Source organism: Mesitornis unicolor, unplaced genomic scaffold (genome assembly GCF_000695765.1).
Source record: "Mesitornis unicolor isolate BGI_N332 unplaced genomic scaffold, ASM69576v1 scaffold1639, whole genome shotgun sequence".
NCBI lineage: Eukaryota > Metazoa > Chordata > Aves > Mesitornithiformes > Mesitornithidae > Mesitornis > Mesitornis unicolor.
This window is the reverse complement of record NW_010209036.1, coordinates 96511-119008: the sequence shown is the minus strand read 5'-3', so window position 1 is coordinate 119008 and position 22498 is coordinate 96511. Positions and strand designations below refer to the sequence as shown.

Here is a 22498-nt window from a genome sequence, read left to right as displayed (position 1 = left end):
CTTTACCTTAATAATCTTCTAGTGCTTTCTTCTGTTTATTTCACTTTATAGTAAGTAAAAGAAAAAAATAAAGAAACACCGAAGTATTGCACTTAGATTGATGCTGTGTTTAATGAGTCCTTTCTAGGGTGCAGTACCAAGTGTTAATCAATAGACGTGCCAGAATAACTTCCAATATTACCTTGCAGAGTTTTTAAAATTAATTGTTATTAAGATTATTGACTTAGTGTGACCTACTGGAGGTGCAGCTGGAGCAGTTTTTCATTCTAATTAGGAAGTTGGGTTCCAGTGCTCACACTGCAGATAATGCTGGAATGATTGTCATCTTTAAACACAAAAATCAATGTGAGATACTATCAAAATCTGCCGGCTGTCACCAATTACGGAATTATTCAGGGTTTGACAAACACTGCTAAACAGTGTTTCCCTTTATTCTTTGTAACACATTCAAGCACAGCTACTCAAGAGGATGTCTGTTAACATGAAGCAAATATCAAGTGGTGCTCAGGTAGTTAGGGCCACCTCTTAATCCATGATGTATTTTACAAATATTTCACAAGAGATATGGAACAGGCTTATTTCTATAGTATTACAAATCAAATATCTTATTAAAAATCGTGCATCAGGACTACATTGTAGATGACACTGCTGTGTTTTCTGGTCCATGTTGTTTGACCTGCAATGTGAAGGCAATGACCACGTACACACCGGTTCCTTTCCTTCACTGGACAATTCACAATTCAATTCAGGAGAACTGGAAAATTTTAGGTCACGCTATAGATGCACATTCCATCTTTTCTTTTGCTGTTTTCACACTGCAGTGTCAAGGGGCAAAAATGAGAGAAAAAGGAAAAAGAAAAGTTAGTTGTCGCTGGGGCTGCGCTTCAGTTAGAGGTTATTTATAGTGAGTTTGGTTTTAATATTTGATGTACACAGACCTTTCCATCTCAGTCAGGTGTGAGTTTGAAAAACTCTGCTCTAATTGCCTTTGGAGGTTTTAAAGCCTCCCATAGCTTCTGAAAATAATCTGAAGAGAGTATTCCTATCTGTTCAGAGATAACATCCATCCAGTAACAACCGACTTGAAGGTTTTTTACAAAGAGCACCCAGAACATTTGCAGAAATAAATAAATACCCAAATGCATGCAGTGCACGGTTACAGACGTGAACAAGACCCATGCCATTGCATTGGTCCCTTACAAATCGCTGCGTGGTTTCCCTTTCCTTCTGGCCTGCTTGCAGAACTTACTCTCCCATCTTCTTCTGTAATTAAACGAGTGTGTGCTGCCCTTGGCCGTTTGTGTATATCACATGTAAGGGGAAATCAAGAGCAAAACCTTTGGACTCGACAAAACTCTAAGCTAAAGCTTGCATGTGAATATTCACCAGTTGTCTCCATGCTGGTCCTTGTCTCCTTGGAAGATCCATAAGGCAACTGATTCCAAATTTCTCTACAAATTAGGGGTCCACATCTTACCTCTTGTTTTGCATTTCCCCTCATCATCTGCATACACAGGGAATTGCAGACAGTTCCTCATAGTGGTCTTGTAAAAGAACACACGATTTTGGAGATAAAAAGCAGAGAATTGCATTGAGGCATTGAGGGAGGGATCTCTGGCGGTTGGCTGGCCCACCCCTCCAGGTTATGTGAGACTCCTCCACTGCCTTTTCTTTTTTGAGGCTTTCTGTTACCAGAATGACGTCCGTGCCGTTTTCGAGCGTGCTCAGTCTCACGTGGCCAAGCGGTACAGGTAAAGCTGGCTCTGAAGGTCTGTGCTGTAGATCATGGCCTTATTTGCAAAGTGTTTATTAACCTTGCACTGTTAAACAGAAAGGAGTTTTTGGTACCAAAGAAAACTTCAGATTTACAGCATTTGAAAAAGAAACAGTAACTGTGGCCTTCTCGTTAACGGTACTTACAGCTATAACCGGGCTCTGGAAAGCAGATGTGGTTGTCTCCAGTTTGGGCTCACACCCGCACGCTGCTGGCGTTAACTCACCTGTCAGGAATTCTTTGCATTGCTCAGACCACGAAACAGGATTTGTTGGAAGAAATCCTCTCCTCTTGGCATTAGCACCAGAGCCCCAAATTTAGGCTTTATTAAATTCTTCCTACTTCAAAACAAGGAGAACTGTGACTGCAATAATTAAAATCACATCAACGAGCGCAGGCTGCTTTTCTGTGTTACAGTGTCAGATTCAATCCTCAGTGGGAAAACAAAGCAAAACATAATTTTAGTTAAATGTTTGTTGAATGGGAAGATAAATATTTTCCTCTGTAAACTCTCTAGAAACAATTGAGCATTAGCTCCGTCAAATGCTGAATGAGAAGTGAATTCAGTTTAAAGTCTGTGCGCCAGACATTCTTTGAAATTGGCCTGAAAAGACTCAAAAAGCTAATGCTGTGAAAAAACACCCCTTTCACACCGGGGGAAGCACCCGAATACTTCTGTAAGTGGCTGCACATGTTTTAAAAGCACTCCAGTAATGCCTAAAAACCTTCCGAACTACCTTTCGACCAGTGCGTGTCATATTCAGCACAACTGTGTTCCTACAAGACCTGTAATAATGATCGGATTGGTTAACTGATTGATTTTAATGATGTTATCGATTTGTGTCAGATAAACTCAATTCTATGTGAAATCTTATTTATTTTTAAAGGGAATTGAGTCTTGGTAGAAAAACCTGACCTTCCAGCTCTTTAGATTTCCCTTTTTAAGGCATCTTCAGCATACTTAGGAGTTCATCATTTTGGTCAGCGTTCTGTCAGATACAGAGGTTGGTCTGTTAGTGCATTTTGGACCCAGGACAGCAGTTACAGGTATTATTGAGTGGTACCAGGATACCAAGGTAGTGTATTTGTTATGGTGTTAGAACTGGTTCTGCTTTAACAAACCGTGTGTTCTCTTTCTGGTTGCAGTCCTGGCTGCCTGCACAAGCACAAAGCCCTTGTCCATAGCCAGGTAGTGGTGCAGGGAGCAGTTTTCAGCGCTGGGGTTTGTGAGAACGTCCTGGGGTACAGAAATCTCACAGGACAGTCAGGAAATAAAGCTGTGTGGAAAAAAATACACATGTGATATAAATGTTGGCACGGTGTTTGATTTTGTTGTTGTGCTTAGGATTTTGACTGCCCTTAGTCTGAAAATACTTCCTATAGCTTTTATTTACTTTATTTACTTATTTATTTTTAGAAGAAAAGAAAAGAAGCTTTTTCCCCCTCTGCAGTAGAGCACAGGACAAGTGTCTGTGAGCACTGTATGGCTTCTATTACTTCAACTTGAATCATTCATCAACACTGTTCTGAATGAACTATTTCACATCTTACACTAAACATGACTAATTTTCAGTGCAAGACATAGAGTAGCTACAGTAAAAGGGAAATTCAGTATTTGGAGAGAAAAGAGAAGCTATAAAAACTCAGCAGACAGAGTTATCAATGGAGAGTGAGGTTGCGTTGCTACACCTGACTGTCCAAATGCACTTTGATTTTTGGCCATACTCGTCATCAACATCATTTCATGCAACAAAGCAGACGTACTGTAGTAGTATTTCATTAAGAAATTGCATTGTATTTATTGCGTTTTTGAAAAGGCAAAGGTGATCCGGAAGTGGAGATTCATTTCTTCACAAATATAAAAATCAGCAAAAAATACAGGACTTAAATAACCCTTTTATTTATTCCCCGAAAACTTGTACTGTGCTGAATTACTGAACTTTCTCATTTCAAGATTAATCTTTGCATAAAATAACGAACAGCATTTGGATCTGTAAGTCACGAGCTTATTGCCAATTGTGGATGATGAAAAGGAGTGCAGGCTTTTAATGAACAGGTTGGTACGTGGTGTCCTGCTGCTGCTCTTAAATTTCTGAGATTGTACCCAGTGTTGTGAATGCTTTGATGCAGTTGTGCTGGGGTGTTTGGGGGCACAAAGTGAATGTGAGGAGCTTTGTTTCCCCTTGAACTCACGGTGATCGCCGCGTTGTGCTGTGAGGGGCAGCGCCCATGGCCACGTGCACCCCAACAGCGGAGGGGGCAATAAGCACAGAACGCAAGAAATAAGCACAGAACGCAAGATCAGTGCACGAGTCAGCTTCACATTTAAATAGAGTTTTAGCGGAGCCCTTAACGTTCATCTGGAGTCCTCCCCCATGCCACGTACTGATTTTACTTTGCTTTTGCTTTATTATGGGGGACAGGACTGGAGCCGGGGGGACCCTGCACCTCTGAAACTTGCCTTCTGCACACCAGAAGTGCCCAGTTCCCAAAGTGAGGTGCTGTTTGTGCTTTGTAAGGATTTAAAACAATGACAGATGGGAAAAGCAGTGTAAATCAGTTGTTAGTTTGTACTTCTGTGTGTTATAAGTGGGTCAGTATGAGCGGTCTTAGTGAAATCCTTTGAAACAAAAGGAATTATTAAATCAGTCCCTATTTAGGTCAGTTCCTCAAAATAAACCATTCATGGAGTGCCCTTGAGACAGATAAGTCGAAGAACATGGGGAATTTCAGACTCAAACTGAATCTCACCGTTATTCGCACTTAAGCAAAGCTGTCGCGCTTTGCCTTTCCAGGAATCCAGCACATAAAGATGTTGGTGTCTGACGGGGAAGGGGTAACGTGAAGGCGAAGCAGCATTTCAGCTGCTTACAACAACTGTGGGAAAAGTTTTCTAGCAGTGTGTGACCAGTTTACGTCACCGTGTTTTAAGCCATGTGTGGTGATACTGGTGTCTGGATTTTAGGAGTGGTTTGCTGGCAGGGCTATGAAACGGCTTTTGCCCGACTCTTTTTGTTGCAGAAATCCCCAAGGCAGAGATGACATTGAGAGAAGAATCTACGAGATTTTTTTCTCCTGTCAGTCCAGTCAGTGCTGAATGTTTTCTGGTTTTGGTTTGGTTTGGTTTTTCTGTGTGTATTGTTTAGTGGTTTTCTCCCCCCCTCCTCTGAAATGTGCCATCACAGTTAAAAATAAGAGGAAAAAGGAGAAGAAAGTAAGCATGTTTGCACTTGTTCTCGCTCACAGATTGCAGAGCACCTGTGGGAGACTGAGAGCAGCTGGTTCCTCCTGGTTACCTAACATTCCTCTTTAAAGTATAGACAGGAAAAAAACTACACACAACAAGTCTAAATGTCAGAGTCTCAATGAAGCCAAGAAGCCTTTTCTCAAGTTCACCGGCTCCTCTGGCCCAGCACACGTATCCTCTCCTAGGACAGCAGCTATTCCACCAGAAAGCAGTGGTCCAGCCCATACTTACACTGATGCTGTGCCCTCTCCTGTGGGTGTGAACTGCAGCAGTGAAGGACATGGCAGCTCCTGCCCGGGTGGTTTGGACTGGGGTGCAGGACCTGCCCCCTCCTGCTGGGGGGGCTTTCAGGTTGGCACCTGCACCGAGAGGGGACAGCAGGAAAGGCTTCTCCAACTTTCCCAGCCAAATGTGCCACCAATATCCTTTCACCTCCTTAGCCGTGTATAGAAAAGCAGAGCTTTTCTTCTCATGTCTGCTCATTAGCAAATCTGGGTATTTTCTGTGGGGCAAGATGTAATTTCCAGCAGAAAGTGTGATCGTGAGGATTTCTCAGGACTTGTACAGACCTGGGCATGGGATGCCATGAGAGAAAGGGATCTATACAATACCAACGTGAAATAAGTGTACCCCAGCATACCCCAGGGTGCTCCTGCTTGGTGTGTTTCTTGCTTTCTACGGTACCTTTCATTTTGGAGGTTATGCATGCTAACTGGGTGTGTATTGAAGTGTCTGTGCCACAGTAAAGGTGTCCCAGCGATGGAGGCCATAAAGATCTCTCTTTCTAGTCCAGTGAGCAAGAAGGTGTTTACACCATGTTGGAGAGCTCCAACTGCCAAGCTGGATGAACTGGTCATGGCGAGGGATCATGAAGAAGAGCCATGGTCATGGTCTGTGGTGCACAGGAGCAGCCAGTTCCCAAAGTGCCTCCAGAGAGCTGTGAAAATGCAGCAGTGGCAGAGCTGGACAGGACCCCTGGAGGGGCCTGGTCCAACCTTGCACTGTTATCTGGAGGCAGTGAAGTCAGTTGCTGCTGCTCGTAACCACGTTGTTAACGGGTAACACACACCTTTGCAGTGCATTAATGCTGCACAGGAGCGGGCTCCTCTCTGCAACTCTCCTGCACTCTTCAGTCTTAATGGCAAGCCCTCCTGCAGGAGACACAGCGATGATTGCGGCTGCTTGGAGCCTGTTTCTTTGTGCCGTTGCATAACGGGAACAGGCGCTGCTCTGTCAGCTCTGCGCCGTTGTCAGTGCTCGTTCAGAAATCAAAAGATAACTCTGCTTTTGTTTTACCGTTATTTTTTAAACTCTTCAGTGAGATGATCACGTGGATAGAATACAATTCTCTTACAGCACTTGGTTTTCTTCCCCCCGCCCATTCAGGTCAATTATTTCATTTTCTAAGAATGCATCATGTGGGTCTTCTCTTTCTTCTCGATCGGTGCCGCTTTGTTCTTCAAGGATAAGTCAAGGAAAGCAGAATGAAACAAAATGTTGTAGCAGCGTGGCTCACTCTTGTGTTATCCTTTCCTGTTTATAGGTGACAGTGACTGACATCAAATACAAGAGCAGCTTTGCTGAGCACGTCCTGCCTGGCTGGGAGCAATGGATATAAAGGACAGAAGGCACCGCTCTCTGACGCGGGGCCGGTGCGGGAAGGAGTGTCGCTACACCAGCTCCTCCCTGGACAGCGAGGACTGCAGGGTGCCCACGCAGAAGTCGTACAGCTCCAGCGAGACGCTGAAGGCGTACGACCACGACACCAGGATGCACTACGGGAACCGCGTTTCGGACCTGGTTCACAGGGAGTCGGATGAGTTTCCCAGACAAGGTACGTGTAGAGTCAGGACTGATTTCTTGTACAGTAAACAATCTCTGCTAAAGTATACCAGCGTTATAAGGAGTATAATAAGAGAACTGTCGGAGGATGGATGCGATTTTACCATTAATTGAATACTTCTGTGTTCAATTAGAAAGTTCTTCCTCTTCTCAGATTTCTGATACGGACAACATTCACTGTGTGTAATTGAGGCAAACCAGGCTCTGCTGTTCAAAGCACCCGATAAACACCAACACCAGTGACCCTTACCCACGCACTTTATTTGTCGTGGTTCTCAGGGCTGGGCAGTGTGCTGACTTTGTGTTCCTGTTCCAGGGTTCATTCTAGAAATAACAACAACATTTTCACCTGAACTCGTCTGTCTTTAGCAGAGTGCCTCTGCTGCAGAGTAGAGCCCTGTGATGGTAACACGCCGCATGGCCAAGGTGTGGTCGTGGTCAGTCGGGTGCCTGGGAATTCCTTCCTGTTCTTGGCTGCTGTGTGATTGCGGTGTGGGAATGGGAACGCTGTTTCTGCTGACTTCATTTTGCCACTGCTCACCCCTTACTGCTTCCCCTTCACCTCAGAAAAACTGGAAGGAGGAAACCCATCTAATTACCTTTTTAATTGGCTCTAGTACGTTACTGCAGCATCAAGATCCTAGAAACAATGTGTGAAATAACCTGCCTGTGTGAAGCAGGATGAAATAATCTCTTCTATGAAATGTTCCTTGCTTTAAATACCTGTTATGTCCAATAAATTAATGAATTAACAGTCTCAGTCTTTATAGTTGAGAAAATGTGATTATGCCTTTGCAGCACACACACACCTAGTTTTACTCTCAGGTATTTATTGTCTCAATAAATCATACGTCTGTGAGTTGAGACCATGAGCACTGCTTCTCAGGAACAGTGTTTAATCATCTGGTTAACTTGACCAAACAGCCCAGTTAAATTGTCACTCAGTCAGCAGTTGGATATGTTTTAACAAATAAATTACTTGATTTAGTTTCAGTTGAAGAATCAGATGTGGTTTATGTCAAGCAAGATGCAGGCAGTTGTGAGACATAACTGTATAGCTCTTTTTCCCCTCTCAGTGGAAGGTGAATTATCTGGTACATCTTTAATTGCTAGGACTCTACTGGTTTATATATGTGCTTGTTAATGGCATATGATAGTTCTCAACCACACATTTCTAATATTGCAACTCAGGAAATTCTAAGTTATCACACTTTTCTGTGGAGATCACTCACTGAGAGGTCATTTTTTTTATCCTTGCTATCATGTCATGCAACTTGTTCAAAGCTTTCTGCCAACAGTTGGTGTCTGTCTTCACCTTTAAATCAAAGTATCTATTAATTAGCACCACCAATTCAACCCTTGTCTAATCCCTTGTTTCTCTCACATTTGCGTACAGACATTTGGAAGGGTTTACGCTGTGCCTGGTCTGTCCAACATCTGGTTCTGTTTGCTGGGGTAATCTCTGTTCTGGTAGGGTCTTTCTTTGCTTGCAGATATTTACGGGGAGATAACGCATCAAAGTGCAGCCGTTTTCTCTGGGGTTTGCTCAGCCTTTGCATGCAGGAGTCATCTGAATATTGCTGTTCCCTATCTGGGTGATTGGTGCTCCAGCTCGAGTGCCTCACTGGAGTTTGCAGGTCGTTGTTCGGCATTTCCTGAGCATGTTCTTTTTCTCTTGATTGCTGGTTTGACAACTGTTCATCCTCCTCCTGCTCCTCATGTCTTCTTGTCTGCCCTCTTTGTGAAGGGGAGTGTAACTTGCTGGTAACTGAATTGCCATGCTCCGAAGATTTGGTTTTATTACTATGATTATTACTTCTCCCCCACGCTAGTCTCTGTTGTTATATCTAGATGAATAAAGTTTATTTTAGAGAGCCAAAATACATTTTTTGTTAAATAATATGAGCAGTAACTCCTTATTTTCCTGCTTTTGCAAAGTTGAGATAGCAAATTTGTTTAGAAAATAATTCTTCGTATTTGAAAGCTCAGATCTTTCTGGTTGTAAAGTTCCTCTGCGGTCATGAAACTTCAGATAATGCAGCAAGTAGATCTGGATTAAGACTTGGAACATGTTTTCACTTTCTACATTAATATTATATGGATAAAAATGTGGTTCATACAGTAGGAAATGCTGTTCATTACATCCTATGCGTGTGGTTTCCAGCTGCAGTCATCTAGGAATTTATGCATGTAAATGTATTCGAAATTTGAGTGGGTGTTTTGATGGGATGAAATTCTGTAGGAAATAAACATCCTTAAAATAAATAGTCTTTAGAGAATGTTTTATTCTTCTTTTATAAAAAGCTTGACGTATTTTAAGCAATTGTAGATGTATTTTCCTCAGTGTTTTGTCTCTTCTGTTAGCAAAGCTAGATGCATTTGGCTTAGTGAGAAGTGTCTGGTTCAGCCATGGCGCTGGAGCTGCTCCACGCTTCGTTTTTAGCTGCTGCCTGATCATACATTGCTCAGGTTTGAAAATCTGTTAAAGGTAAGGCCATTTTTGTTTATGGTGATTCAGCAGTGAAATGCTAATAACAAAAGCTGTATTCAGAGCTCACAGGTCTGAAACACATCTCCGTGGTTTGCTTTCGGCTTTCCGTGTCCTGTTATGGATGGGTTGTCTCGTTCTTCAGGAAAAGACAGATCTCTGAGCTGGAAACACAGCTCTGAGCTGCTGCGAATAAAGCATTGGGTAGAAAAATGAGCGATGGGGGAGTTTAGCTCTGAGAATACAACTTAAGCACTGAGTCATTGTTTGCGTGGTTTGAAATGAGCTTTTTGTGCTGATCGTTAGCAAATGCACCTACCAAAGACAGTTCCTCTGTGTCCGAGACGCCACTTTTGGTGCAGTATTTGGGAGTTTAGGGATAAAGCCATGGGATGATGTGGCTGTGGGTGACCTGAAGTGCTGTGCTCTGGTGTTATTTCTACTCTGCTTTTCCTGAGATGCTTACCTGTAGGTTTTCTAAGTAATAAAGTTCCCCTTTAAGGTCTGTTTTTACCATGTCGATAATAATATTTGTCCAAAGCCATTCAGAATAGGTTTGGTATCTTTGTGTCAAGCTTATTTTCTGATGGTCTTCAAAACATTTGTTCAGATTCATGGCTAAAATGACAGGTCCAGTGCATGCTTGAGCTATTGATGTGTCTTAGATTTTCCCTAACGTAGACAAAACAGATTGGTAATTCAGTACCTGATATTCGTTAGTCAGTGGATCTGAAAAACACAGTCCAGTGGATCTGAGGGAGCATTCAAACTTTACGGGTTTTGTTTCACATTGAGGAGTCCTTTTTGAATGCTGTATTTTAAGATGAATAGAAACTTTTCTACTTTGGGTAGTACATATCAAAAGGTTAACAATAGTTCTGAATATCTGGAATATTTTACAGTCTTCTGTTAATACAAGGTTTTCTGTATGTGCCATATGCTCTTCCCCCAAGGAGAACAAATTTTCAATCTTTATCAGATTTTTGTTACAGTAACTTCTTTCTGGTGACACAACGTGGCAGAACCAGATCGAGCTTTAACAAACTCTGAGCTGTTAGGAGCTGTAAACTGGATTTCAAGGGGTGATTGCAAACCTGGCATTCACAGCTCATGGGTTTTGTGTCCCTGGCCTCAGCCAAACGCCTGCCTTCAGCTGATGCAGAATTTATTAACCAATAGTTACAGCGAATTGACTCACTTCAGGTCAGGTCTAGCAGTAAATCTCTGCTGTGAAACGTTAGAACAACTGGAGTATATGACTGAAATTATTAAAATTAAGTCTAAAAACCGCAAGCATATTAAACTGGACCCAACAGTCTTCTGAAATATGTTGATGATTATTTGACCACAGCTGAATTGCTTTGTCACATCATCTCTTTTCATATGGTGAAATAATTCCAGTAAAGGACAATGGCCAGTATCTCTCTGTATGTCAGCTCAAATTCCATTTTTTATTCTTCTGTACTTAAAAATGTGGGCATGTTGTATCCTGTTTAACACTATAGGTATATTAACAGAAGTTAGAAAGAAGTAGTGACAATGATTATAATAAATCCCTTAGAGTGTCCCTTAAGATTGTCCAGTATTTTTATTAACAGCAAATAGGAAATTAAGTTATTGCGGTAAAATCCTCAGAGAGGGGCACTTGGGAAGTGTAATGCACTCAGTTTTCTTTCATATGAGTTTCTGTTTCTGTGCCCTACTGCTCATTTTCTCCTGGCTATTTCACACTATATCTTTTCTCCATATATATTCAATAGGTTTCTTGAAGAAAAAAGAAAAAATCAATAAAAAGCCCCTCCAAAACCCCAAACCCAGAGCAATGAAATCCAGCTGGATGAATATACATTTCATTTTTTAGAGCCTAGGCTAAGGCAGCTCTGGTTGCTGAGAAGAACGAATGTTGTTTTCTCGTCTTGTCCTTCCCATCATAAATCTGTCACCAGATAATGTACTGGGACACGTTTGAGGAGCCACGCTGCAGCGAGAACACGTCACGAGAGGGATGAAGCGTGTTCGGATTGAAGTTGTGGTGGTGGGTACCGTGTGCTTGGTGGTGATGGATGCGCTGCTGCACGGAGGGGACGGTGGCTGTCACGGGCTCTTGGGCTGGTGTTCCCAGCAGCACTAAATGGGGTTGTGGTCACCCTGCCACCACACACAAGCCATGCTGAACTTCTAGGCTCAAATTAGTGATCCAAATCCAACTGGGTTTTACGCAGTTTTTACTTTAGTTTTAATATTTCCTTCCAGAACAGGTGACCTTTTGAAAATGGAATGTTCTATATATAGATTTGTATTAAAGACATTTAAAAAACCTTTTCCTGTTATTCTGGTTGGTGTTGGAGCACATTCTCAGTTTTGCTTTGTCATGTTAGGTTTTGAGTGCCATTCTGCAGTGCCTTTTGCTATGTCCATCCCCTTGCACAGTCAAACAGCGTCCAAGGTGCAGGCAGGAGGCAGAAGCTTGAGGAGGAAGCCCTCAACATGGGGTCAGATCTGGGGTGCCTTGAGGGGGGAAAGGCCTCAGGGCAGATTTCCTGTTATATCCTGTATGCACAGGGAGCTGGCACTGCTGCTGAGTCGAAATTCACTTTGGTTTTAAAGGTTACCTGAGAGACACCTCATCCCAGTATAAAACATCTGTTAATTAAGGTGAGACAGCTGCATTTAGTTTATTTTCTCTATAAAGCTTGGCATTAGTGAGAAATAAAGACACATGTTTTAATACATATACCTTATTTAGTAAAACAAAGATGTTGAAGAAAAACTCCCTCCCCTACCTTCTCCCTCCCCAAATAATGAAAAATCATATGGTGGTTCTTGTTTTGTGATTTGAAAACATGAAAGCACTTTTTATCTGTGCTGTTATCTGTGTTGATGCTGTTAATAATGGAGCAGCGTTACTAGACTAGCAAATAAATAAAAGTACAAAACTTTAGAACATACTTCCCCAAATACACTTTTAGGAAAGGAAACTGTAAGAAAGTCTAACCCCAAATTTGACATGCCTCATCTTGTCTGTACCCTAGCATCAGTTAAGTGGCCTTTTGAGCTGTGATATTAAGACCTGCTGGTAAATGGGAATGAAACTAAAACTTGGTGTATCTTAGAGCTGAGTTACAGTAACACAAAACCAGAAGGAAATCTTTTTACAAGTGGCTTTTCAGGGAAACCTTGTGGAATCTCAGCTCCCTGGGTCTGACAATGGAGCCGTGGGAGCTTCTCTAGCAGCTTCTTACAGGGCTATCTCCATAGCCCTCCCCAGCTTACAAAAACAGAACCAAAAACCCCTCACAGAAAAACCAGTAACCTGTCTGCTACTAAACCACCTCTAAGCACCTCATCTGGAGAGGGAATTTTTACAAGGGCAGGTAGCGACAGAATGAGGGGGAATGGTTTTAAACTGGAAAGGGCAGATTTAGACTGGATATTGGGCAGAAATTCTTCCCTGTGAGGTGGTGAGGCCCTGGCCCAGGGTGCCCAGAGAAGCTGTGGGTGCCCCCTCCCTGGCAGTGCCCAAGGCCAGGTTGGACGGGGTTTGAGCAGCCTGGGCTGGTGGAGGTGTCCCTGCACATGGGGGTTGGACTGGGGGGGCTGTGAGGTCCCTTCCAACCCAAACCAGTCTGGGATTCTGTCTACCCATCTTTTAAATACCTCCATGGATGGTGACTCAACCATGATAATCTCTCACTTTCCACTTCCCTTTCATTCCCCTTCCATCCTCCTTTCTTGGCGTTTCACCTTGTCGTATCTTCATGTATTCAGAGCTTGCTGGTGGTGGTTGGACTACTGAGAAATCAGCCCGGCTGACGTGGACACTTTCACTGGAGGGGTCACTCTTGCTCTCCTGCCTGTTGGCCTGGCTGACCTGCTCGATCAGCCCCTTGGCTGGTTCGGGCCCTCCTCAGCGACAGAAGTCATGTTCCAGCCCATTGCAATGCAGCCTGCGGACATCTCTGAAATGTCATTGCTATGGGAAGGGTGTAATCAACTGGCAAGCTAAATATTTAATGTAATCAATTAAAGTTCGACCAGGAATCTTGTCCTAGGTGAACATAATAAAGATGTAGTCGGATTTTAATAAAATATCATCTTCTGAAACTTGATGTGGAGAAGCTATGATTCTGACAGAGGGCTCCAGTAATAATTAATATAACCAGTGCTGAAAAACACAGCACTATTCTAATATTAATACGTATTTTTACAATAAACAACAAACAGACATAATAAGCAGATTCTGTGTACACACACGATTTCTCTCGGGGAAAAGAATTCTATTCTTGGAAGTTTCTCTCTAGTGATCATTATTAAAAATCAGCATTTGTTTACAGCTTGAATTAGAGAATCAAAATGTGGGATTTCCAATGCAAATCTATAGGTATGTGTAGCTTTACATTCCCTTTTTTCAAAACAGTTATTTGTCTTTCTAAAAGAATTTCTGCTTTTTTTTACTGCTGCTGTACTTGGACTCCTCATTCGTTGATTATTAAGTTAAACCAGGTTCTGTTTTTTTTAACCATGTCCAAAGTTACATGAACATGGAAGGTAGATGTGAAAGGGTAACTTCTAAAAAGTAGACGTTATCAACTCGTATATTTAGCGCACAGTGTGAATTAAAGACGTTTTTTAAAAAACATAGGTCTACCCTAGAATAGGCTTAGTAACCATTCCAATGCAAACGCCTTTTCTAAAGTACTTCCAAATTAATAGGAATTACACTCCCTGTGCTCTGTAGTTACAAATTTGTATCAAGCAACAAGATCTTGTTCTTCAGAACAGAGCAGTGGTGATGGCTCGCCCGGCAGTGCCAGCGCCTTGCTGGATGCTGAGGAAAACCTATTCTTGGTGTACTTTTTTCCCTAATTTTTTTTCTCAGCCATGTAATAGAAGTCTGAGACTTCGGATACTGAAAATAAGAATTTCTGATCCTAGAATTCCTTCTCCATTTTCTCATACCCACACATGCACACCCTCTTCTAAGAGGTTTCTGATGTTTAAGCATGTCCACGTAGATGCTCTTTCTCATTAAAATTCGTCATTAAATGAGATAATGTACGCCTAGCAGATGAGACAGTATTTTTCTTTTTAAAATAAAATACTCTAAATAAGAGTATTTCTTGATTAATCCAACTAACAGAAGTTACTGACTTGTGCAAATTCTGCAGATACTCCACCTTCTCTGGTTCTTAACTTCTGCAGGATCTGTGGTTTAACGCAAGTATTTTTTAGGGCGTATTTTCCAGCAAGAAGAGTTTGGAAAAGAGACAGATTACTTGTGAGTGTTCTCAAACTGATGAAAGGAAGAGGTTCAGATACTTTTCTAATACACATAGTGCCATGAACATTTCAGATTTAGAAAGCTTTTATGCTTGATCTGGGTTTGAATTGGTCATCTTTGACCCTGCACCCTAGGCACGTACCAGAGAATCAGTCCAGAATTTGCAGTAGTGAGTACTGTTCTGTTTCTGGTGGGAGCTCGGGAACCCATTGCACGCTCAGTGCACACCTTGTTGGGCTGTGGGGATGGTTACTCTGGTTATATTGGTTTTCTTGCTCCTGTTTCTTCTCTTAATAACTCAAATGGATGACTTTGTTTTTAGAAGCTTTTCTGATGTTGTGGCCATACCCAAATACACACAGTTAACTTAGGAAGAGAAACATAAGGAAACTTTCAAACAAACAAGCAAACAAAAACCCATCACTCAAACCTCATTTTCTTGCCTTGAGAACCATGGCTGTTTTGGAGTTGGGTCAAAGTGCTGTGACCAATTCACTTCAAGCTTATAAATGGGAATTCAGATTAACAGAAAAGAAAATGAGAAGCAAGAATCATTGGGCAAGCAGGGCCCAGCATTTTTCGTTTCTTCTTTTTGTTCTGTATTGTTTGTCTCTGGACTCAGAGTTCAGGGTTGTGAGTTCCACCCTGTCTGGTCTGCTGGCCAGTTGCTCATTAACTTCCAAATCCAAACCTGACATGAGTTTTTTTCAGGTAACAGTCAGTCCCTCTTAAGCTGCTGGTCCTTCAAGGTTCCTGAATCTTTGCAGAGCTGGATAGCTGACTGTACAAAATAGCGTGCAGATATTTTTATATATTGCTGTGTTTTATATGAGTGCTTAGCTGGAAGTGCCGTACAGCGAATGCAGAAGTACCCGTCTGTGAATGTGGACCATATTGGAAGCAGAGATTTACTGTCCCAAAGCGTAATGCTTACTCAGCCATCTGATGAGATCCGAGCACTGAACAGTTTGAGAGGGATGCATAAAGCTGTTTTATTACAAGATGCTGTTATGAATTGTAGCAGCTTTCCTTATGGTACACCACTGCTGCCAAACAAGTTGCATGGATGTAAGCAGTTTTATTTGTAATTACTTGCTTACATTTCCATAGAATATTTGGGTTATGGCTGTTTGTGATTCCTGCTCCTCCACTGGTGGCAATCCCTGCACCCTGTTTAATTCAGAGTCAGAAGGTATCTTTAAAACCTTTTGGAGAGAAGCCTCTCTGACGAATGCTGTTTCTTACCCATGATATAGAATGAGTCTCAGATGTTTGTGTGTGTGTGCTGTAGAACCTTGTTAAAATTTGGTGCTGAAAACTTGCACGGTGAAACACAAGAAAACCCCACACAAAACTCAGTTTTTTATTTCTTCTGAGTGTAGTGAAAAGTAAAGTAGAATATTTCATTTTAGCTGAATTTAAGCAAGTCCAGAAAATGGAGAGAGGAATTACCCACCAGACTTCAGAAATGGCTAATGCTAAGGAAATGGAAACCAATATCCAACTCCAGTAGCATTTTTTCCAGTGCTCCATGTGAGAAAGGTAGAATGGCATTTGATCAGTTTTCACATAGAAATTAGCAAGTCCTCTGGTGACTGCTGGCTAGAAACAAGTTTAATTTTGAGTATCTGAAATGGTGTTGAGGTGCAGAAGGCCCTTACTGTCACCCATCCCTACAAACCTGCGGTGTCATCCTGCCGCTTGTCACACAGCGTTATCCCTGGCCCCCTTCATATCCAGTTTAAAGCCCTGTCAGTCAGCCCTGCAATTAGTTTTACTGATTTTATTTTATTTATTAGTTTTTATAACTAATATTCCACTTAATTTCATAGCGTTACTCAATTGTCTCGTGGAGTTTTTCCATCCCTAAGTACTGAAGCAAAGCTAAGATGGTGCTTAGTCTCTGTGGGAAACTATTGCATTTGATGAAACTATTCACAATATTTTAAGAGTTTACTGCACGAAAGGTGATGATCTGGATGTCACTCTTGACTATCTGATGTTACCAAGGAGCTGGAAAGGTGGGAGGGTAATGTGAGAGAGTTTCTTGTTTGGGGGTTTGGGTTTTAGTTTCTAACACGTCTGCTAGATTTAGTGCACTATTTTGGCACTGAATTTAAGATCATGACAGTGAATAAGTGTTGAGTACAGACAGCAATTTATGCATCTGTGCTCCTTTAATTCTTTTTCTTCTAAATTCTTACAAACACAAAAACAAAACACTTAAGCGTTATTACCAATATCTGCTTCAAGCACTGAACGTATAAAGTAGGTTGTTAATAATATGAGGAATGATGTATCGCAGCTGTAGTGCTGCGTCTTCCGAAGTTAATGAACAGTTATAATTTTCATAATGGAAAATTAAAGTAAGGTTAAAGTGTTTATAAGACTGCTTACACATCTAGCAGCAGTCTAATTAGAAGAAAGAACATGAAATTTGAGGGAAATACATATTATTTTGTATTGATAGAGGGCTAAAATCCTGTGCCTTTGTACCTAAGCAGGAGTGTTTAAATGTGGTCGATTCAACCAGAACACAGCGCAGACAAACGCAGTGGTGTTTGCTCTCTGAAATCAGTGTACACAGCAGATTGTGGGTTTGGATGTCTTCAGTACTTCAGTTGTGTGGTTCGCTCTCGTTAACGCAGCACAACAATCTCTCGTCTGTGTTTGCCCGTTTCTCTCCCCTTTCTTAAGTAAAATGAACCTTTGTGTTTGTTTTTACCATTAACAAGCTGTAACGAAGCTACTGTTGCTGTGTGTTGGCTGTTCTGGGGCCATTGCAGCAAAGCCATGCAGGTGAGGTGCTGGCTTCATATTTTACCGTCTTCTTAAGAAAATCCGCTCCCCACAAGTGTTTGCCTTTGAGAGATGGCTTTGCACAGGTTCTCCCAATGGCCCTTAAAGAAAATACCCAACTTCCATCAGGACGTTCAGCTTCAGAGCACAGGAAGCTGCCAGGACCTGTTTGCTGTGTTCTGGGTGCAGGGAGCCATGCAGTGCCCTTCCCTTCCCACAGCGTTTGGCTGGGGATGCTCGGGGACGTGTGGGGGCACCAGCAGGGCACTGAGGTGAGCAGTGCCACACTGCGCTGCCCTGCACGCGTCCTTTTGTTTTGTGCAATCCAGAATGACTCTAATTGAGGTATATTTGGAATAAGCAGGCTTTGTGGTTATCAGAGGTGTCAGCTTTGCTCTTTGTTTATGTGTCGGCTTTGCAACTCTTAGAAGCTGTTATTGCCTGACAGTCTTCTCCATTCTAAATTCAGTCTCTTAAATTAATCTTCTTCCTTCCATTCTTTGACAGCTTAATGATTTTACACCTTGATCCAAGTATATCTGTCCCACATGGGGTTTCCTACGAGGTGGTTTTTTGTGGACATCACTGATCCAGGCAAAGCAGCCCACATCCATCACATTCCCTTGAAGTTTTGGGTTTCTGCTGACCTGTGTTTCCTCGTTATTTCTGCAACTTGCATAGGGTTTATCCAGTTTTCCCTCAGTATCTCTTGTACTGCTGAGGAACTCAGGGTACACCAAAAAAAATTCAGAAGTGTGGCATCCTATACTCCTTCCATACAGATGTGGTATTTGTAAAACAGAAACTTTGGCACTCCAAAAGGTGAGGATTTTCTATAGAACGAGGTGAGCTGGTTGTGCATTGGAACAGTTTGGAATAAGTGGAATGACTTGGCAGATTAAAGAAACCCAAAATCGAGAGGTAATTTGTAATATTGTGTTGTAAAATATACCAGTGTTAACTAATAGTACTGGTTCAGTTCTTGAACCTAAAGTGTCCGTTTGCTCAGCTGTGGAGTAGTGGATTGGGAGGACAGGAATTTAATTTAGATTCCACTTTTTTCCTCAAAATTATGGTTTCCCTAGCATATATTGGATTTGAACACTATTTTAAGAGTATTTTAATTACCCCAGTATCACTATATTTGTATCCTTATTATTTAAGCTGTAGCTGATACTCCTTTTCTCCCTCTTTTGTTTTATATCCTCCAGATAACAGAAATTACAGTAGTTAGTGTATTTGTCAGGCATGGGAAAGGCTTCTGCATGCACAGAGGAATGTGCAGACATTAAACAAATGGCTCAGGTTGTTAGAGATTTACCTCAGATCCTCCTCATGTGACTTAAATAATGCTCTGCAATGGAGAAGATGCGGTAGCGTATCAGAAAATGCTGTTACCAAAATGCACAGTAAATTGCCACAAAACAGTTGAATAAATGAAGTCCCTGGTCATGTTTATGCTGTTATTTTTCAGAATAGGAATTAAAATCTATGTCTCTGGATTGTTTAGCAAGGAAGCCCGTGGTTATTGGTAGCATCAGTGAATGTCAAGTGTGCCTTTTTAAAGTAAGTATTATACTTAATATATTGAAAAGCTACATTAAGTGCAGCAGTACAGTTTACTTAGAGTATAAGTGTACTTATGCAATATGCCTGAAAAAATGCCACATTGTTTGTTTTAAAAGAATATGTAATGAGATGTTTAAAATAAGTACTTCTCTTGTGGTTTGTGCGTGTGGGAGAGATTCTTCCTGGCAGAGATGACCCAGCTAAAGGCCTTTTCACTTCAGCTTTCAAGACTGGGTGAAGTTGAGCTCAATCTGCACACACTTTATCTTCCTACAGCCTTACTATTAAAAGATATTTTCTGTTGTCAGCATCTCTGAGGAGAGTGTTGTGGTTCGATTCTGCACATGATCCTTGGCAGCCACAGAGTTCACCCCAAAATCTGAGGGCAATCTGTGAGCGGTGTGAGCAGCCAGCGCTACAGGAGACCTGTGCCGTGTGCACACCTGTGCTGTGTGTGCACACCTGTACTGTGTGTGTACCCCTGTGCCATGTGCACACCTGTGCTGTGTGTGTGCCCCTGTGCCGTGTGCACCTCTGTACTGTGTGTGTGTCCCTGTGCCGTGTGCACCCCTGTGCCGTGTGCACACCTGTACTCTGTGTGTGTCCCTGTGCTGTGTGCCCCTGTGCCGTGTGCACCTCTCCTTTCCCTTCCTCCTGCTCCCCTCAACAAAGTCTCTGTGTGCACTGGCTCCCATTTCTGATGGCTCCAGGCTGTGGATTAACACCCAGCGCAATCTGAAATGCAGATGGGGGAAGAGAGGGCACTTGTGCAAAGTGGCTCCTTGTCTCCCTGTCAAGGAGACTGTTATGCTTGAAGTTTTCTGTTTCTGCAGAAATCTGTAGGTATTTTGGGATGTGCAGGTGGTGGAGTGTGTCGAATTCTCTACTTCTTTTTTCGTTCAAGGAATTATTTGCAAGAAGCTTTTGATTCTTGGCAAAATATTTTGGATGCATTTGTGATTTCTCTTTTTTCTCTGCATTCACCAACCAATTACATGATTTCCTAATGTTGGTTGTCCTTTCTTAGGGACTCCTAACCTGTGCGGGATGATAGTGGTAAATAAATGCTTTTAAGATCCCAGAAAAAGATTTTCCAGTGAAGCTAAATGAAGTGTTGGTATCTTCAATGCTGAAAAGGCAAGGTGAATTTTGAGATGTGAGGTTTGATATGGATGAGAGTTACCAAGATAAAGATGAGTAGAGTTGGACAGGAGCAATGTTGAGAGAGGGATAAAGGAAGGAAGATACTGGCATGGGCTTTAGAGTGCGATCTCTGGGCAGAAGCATCAAGAGGAGAAAGCATTAGCACAATTTTGGGAGCTAGCTGTTATCTGCAAAGTCTTATCAATAAAGCGGCCACTCCAGACGTGGAGAGAACTGGAAATACAGCTTGGCAAACTAACCTGGAAGGAGGCAAAAGGAAAGGCTGATGTGAGATGGTATCAGCGGGCATTGCCGTGTACGGCTGGGGAGCATCGCCTGGTGGGGCTGGTGCAAGGTTGGGGTTTGCTTCTGCAGAGCAGAATTGCTGTGGCCAACATTTGGCTGGACCTATGGGAGCCAGCAGTGCAGCAGCAGGCGTTGGCAGTGCCTGGGAGCTCATCAGCCCTGTCTGGACGTTCAGCAGCACGGGCAGCTGCTGCCGTACCCCGGTACCTGCACCCCCTCTGCTGCTACCTGAGCCTGTCACCATGCTGGGATGGGGAAATGGGTTGTGTGCTCTGCCACTGGGAAGTGTTAGCTGGAATATCAGGAGGGACAAGGGGGATGGTGTCCCAGGGGTGTCCATGGACCAAGCCCAGAACAGGCCATGAGTGATGGTGGGAAGTAGGTTTGTGTTGATGATGATGTACAATGTTCTGATGATGGCCAACGGGTGATCGTACTTCTGATTCTCCCTCTGCTCTTGTGCTTAGTGTGTGTGGCACAGCTGATGCTTAGAGATGGCCAAAATGTGAGTGGGTGCCTTTATTAACCTGAAGGTGATGCCACTGAACTGTATTTAGCATTGCTTCCTTTCTGCTTCAGCTTGTGAGTTTCTGATTTAACAAGAGCTAATGAGCTGCAGATTCAGAAGCCCCAGAGCCCTGAGGCCCCTGAGGAAGTCAGGGTAAAGGAGGAGTTTGCCTTGGTTGAGGAGGACTGGGTTAGGGATCAGTTCAGCAGTCTGGACATCCATAAATCCCTGGGCCCTGATGGGATGCACCCAGGGGTGCTGAGGGAGCTGGGGGAGTCATTGCTAGGCCACTCTCCATCATCTTTGCTAAGTTGTGGGCAACAGGAGAGGTGCCTGAGGACTCGGGAAAGCAAATGTCACTTTTTAGGGTCTGCATCTGGGGAGGAACAACCCCATGGACCAGTGTAGGTTGGGGACTGACCTGCACGTGAGGAGCTGTCACCTCAATAATGTGCAGGGAAGCTTCCTGTCGTGCATGTGCTAAGCTGGGTTATGCTTGTATATTCTGTGATTCTGTGATTTGTTCCAGAAGAATGTAAAATACTGTTCTCCTAGGTAGTGTATGAACATTTGAAATGTATTAATAATAGCAATTTTATATAAATCTGTAAGATGAAGATGACATTTTCCTCTGTATTAGGACTCTTACATGCTAAGAGTAATTCTTCACCTGTGGCTCCCAAAAGTACTGTATTTAGAGGCACCAAAATGCATTCATATCAGAGTTTTCTCTATCTAATTGTCTTTATTATTTATTTTATAGAGACATCATTCTTACCTTCAGAAAGCAAATATGATGGTACTTTCCAACAAGGAGCCATTTATTAGAGTGTAAAATTTAGTCTCAGAGCTTCTTGATTAGAAAGGAAGAAAAGCAAACTGATGATTGTGAGCTCTGAAATCATTCAGTAATGATTTTATTAACCAGTAAATAATCCAGAGCACTTTAAGGTGCAGCTCTTTTTTCATCTTCTTAACAGGCCTCTAAATGATAACGAACTTGTCTTGATACGCACGTTAATTTGTGGTGAAAGGTGGTAGATGAGCAGAGTTATCCAAGATTTAAAGTCAAGGGAAGCAACTTGAAATGCATCTACTTCATCTTTTACGGAGCTGAAAATGATATAAACTGGAGGAAGACAAGAGTTGAACATTTGAAAGTGAAAAATGTCTACATTTTAGGTGATTGATAAGGTTTTTTCTTGAAGAGAGCAAAAGCTAAGATTGTATTTGTCATTCTGATGTATAAAATCCTGTTTAAATAATTATGAGGTGTTTGGGTTTTGTTATTTTTGTCTTGCTCTAACTCACGTTTATACCATTGGGATGAATTACGTTGGTTCATTCCCATTTTACAGACAAAGTGCATGAGAGGAAGTGAGTTGCTTAGGGGCATGAATAACATTGTGAGCGGGAAAAAAAATCTGTGCACTTAGATTAGTAATCCATTCTTATTTATTTTATCTAATATTTTCACTGTTGCTGTTTTCCTTCCTTATCTATTGTCTGTGTTGCATGGATTCTTGAGTAATCGGAAATTA

At 42.3% G+C, this 22498-nt stretch overlaps 1 protein-coding gene across 1 annotated transcript in view; it reads left to right on the top strand.

Moving 5' to 3' along the window:
- Nucleotides 1-6629: 6629 nt before the first annotated feature.
- The window catches only part of LOC104547136 (teneurin-2-like), a gene marked incomplete at its 3' end in the record, with an annotated part of 32053 nt that continues 16184 nt past the window's right edge, over nt 6630-22498 (top strand). Inside the window, exon 1 of the mRNA XM_010192719.1 lies at nt 6630-6855. Within this exon, the coding sequence (XP_010191021.1) occupies nt 6630-6855 (226 nt within the window). The remainder of the gene's footprint in view (nt 6856-22498) is intronic.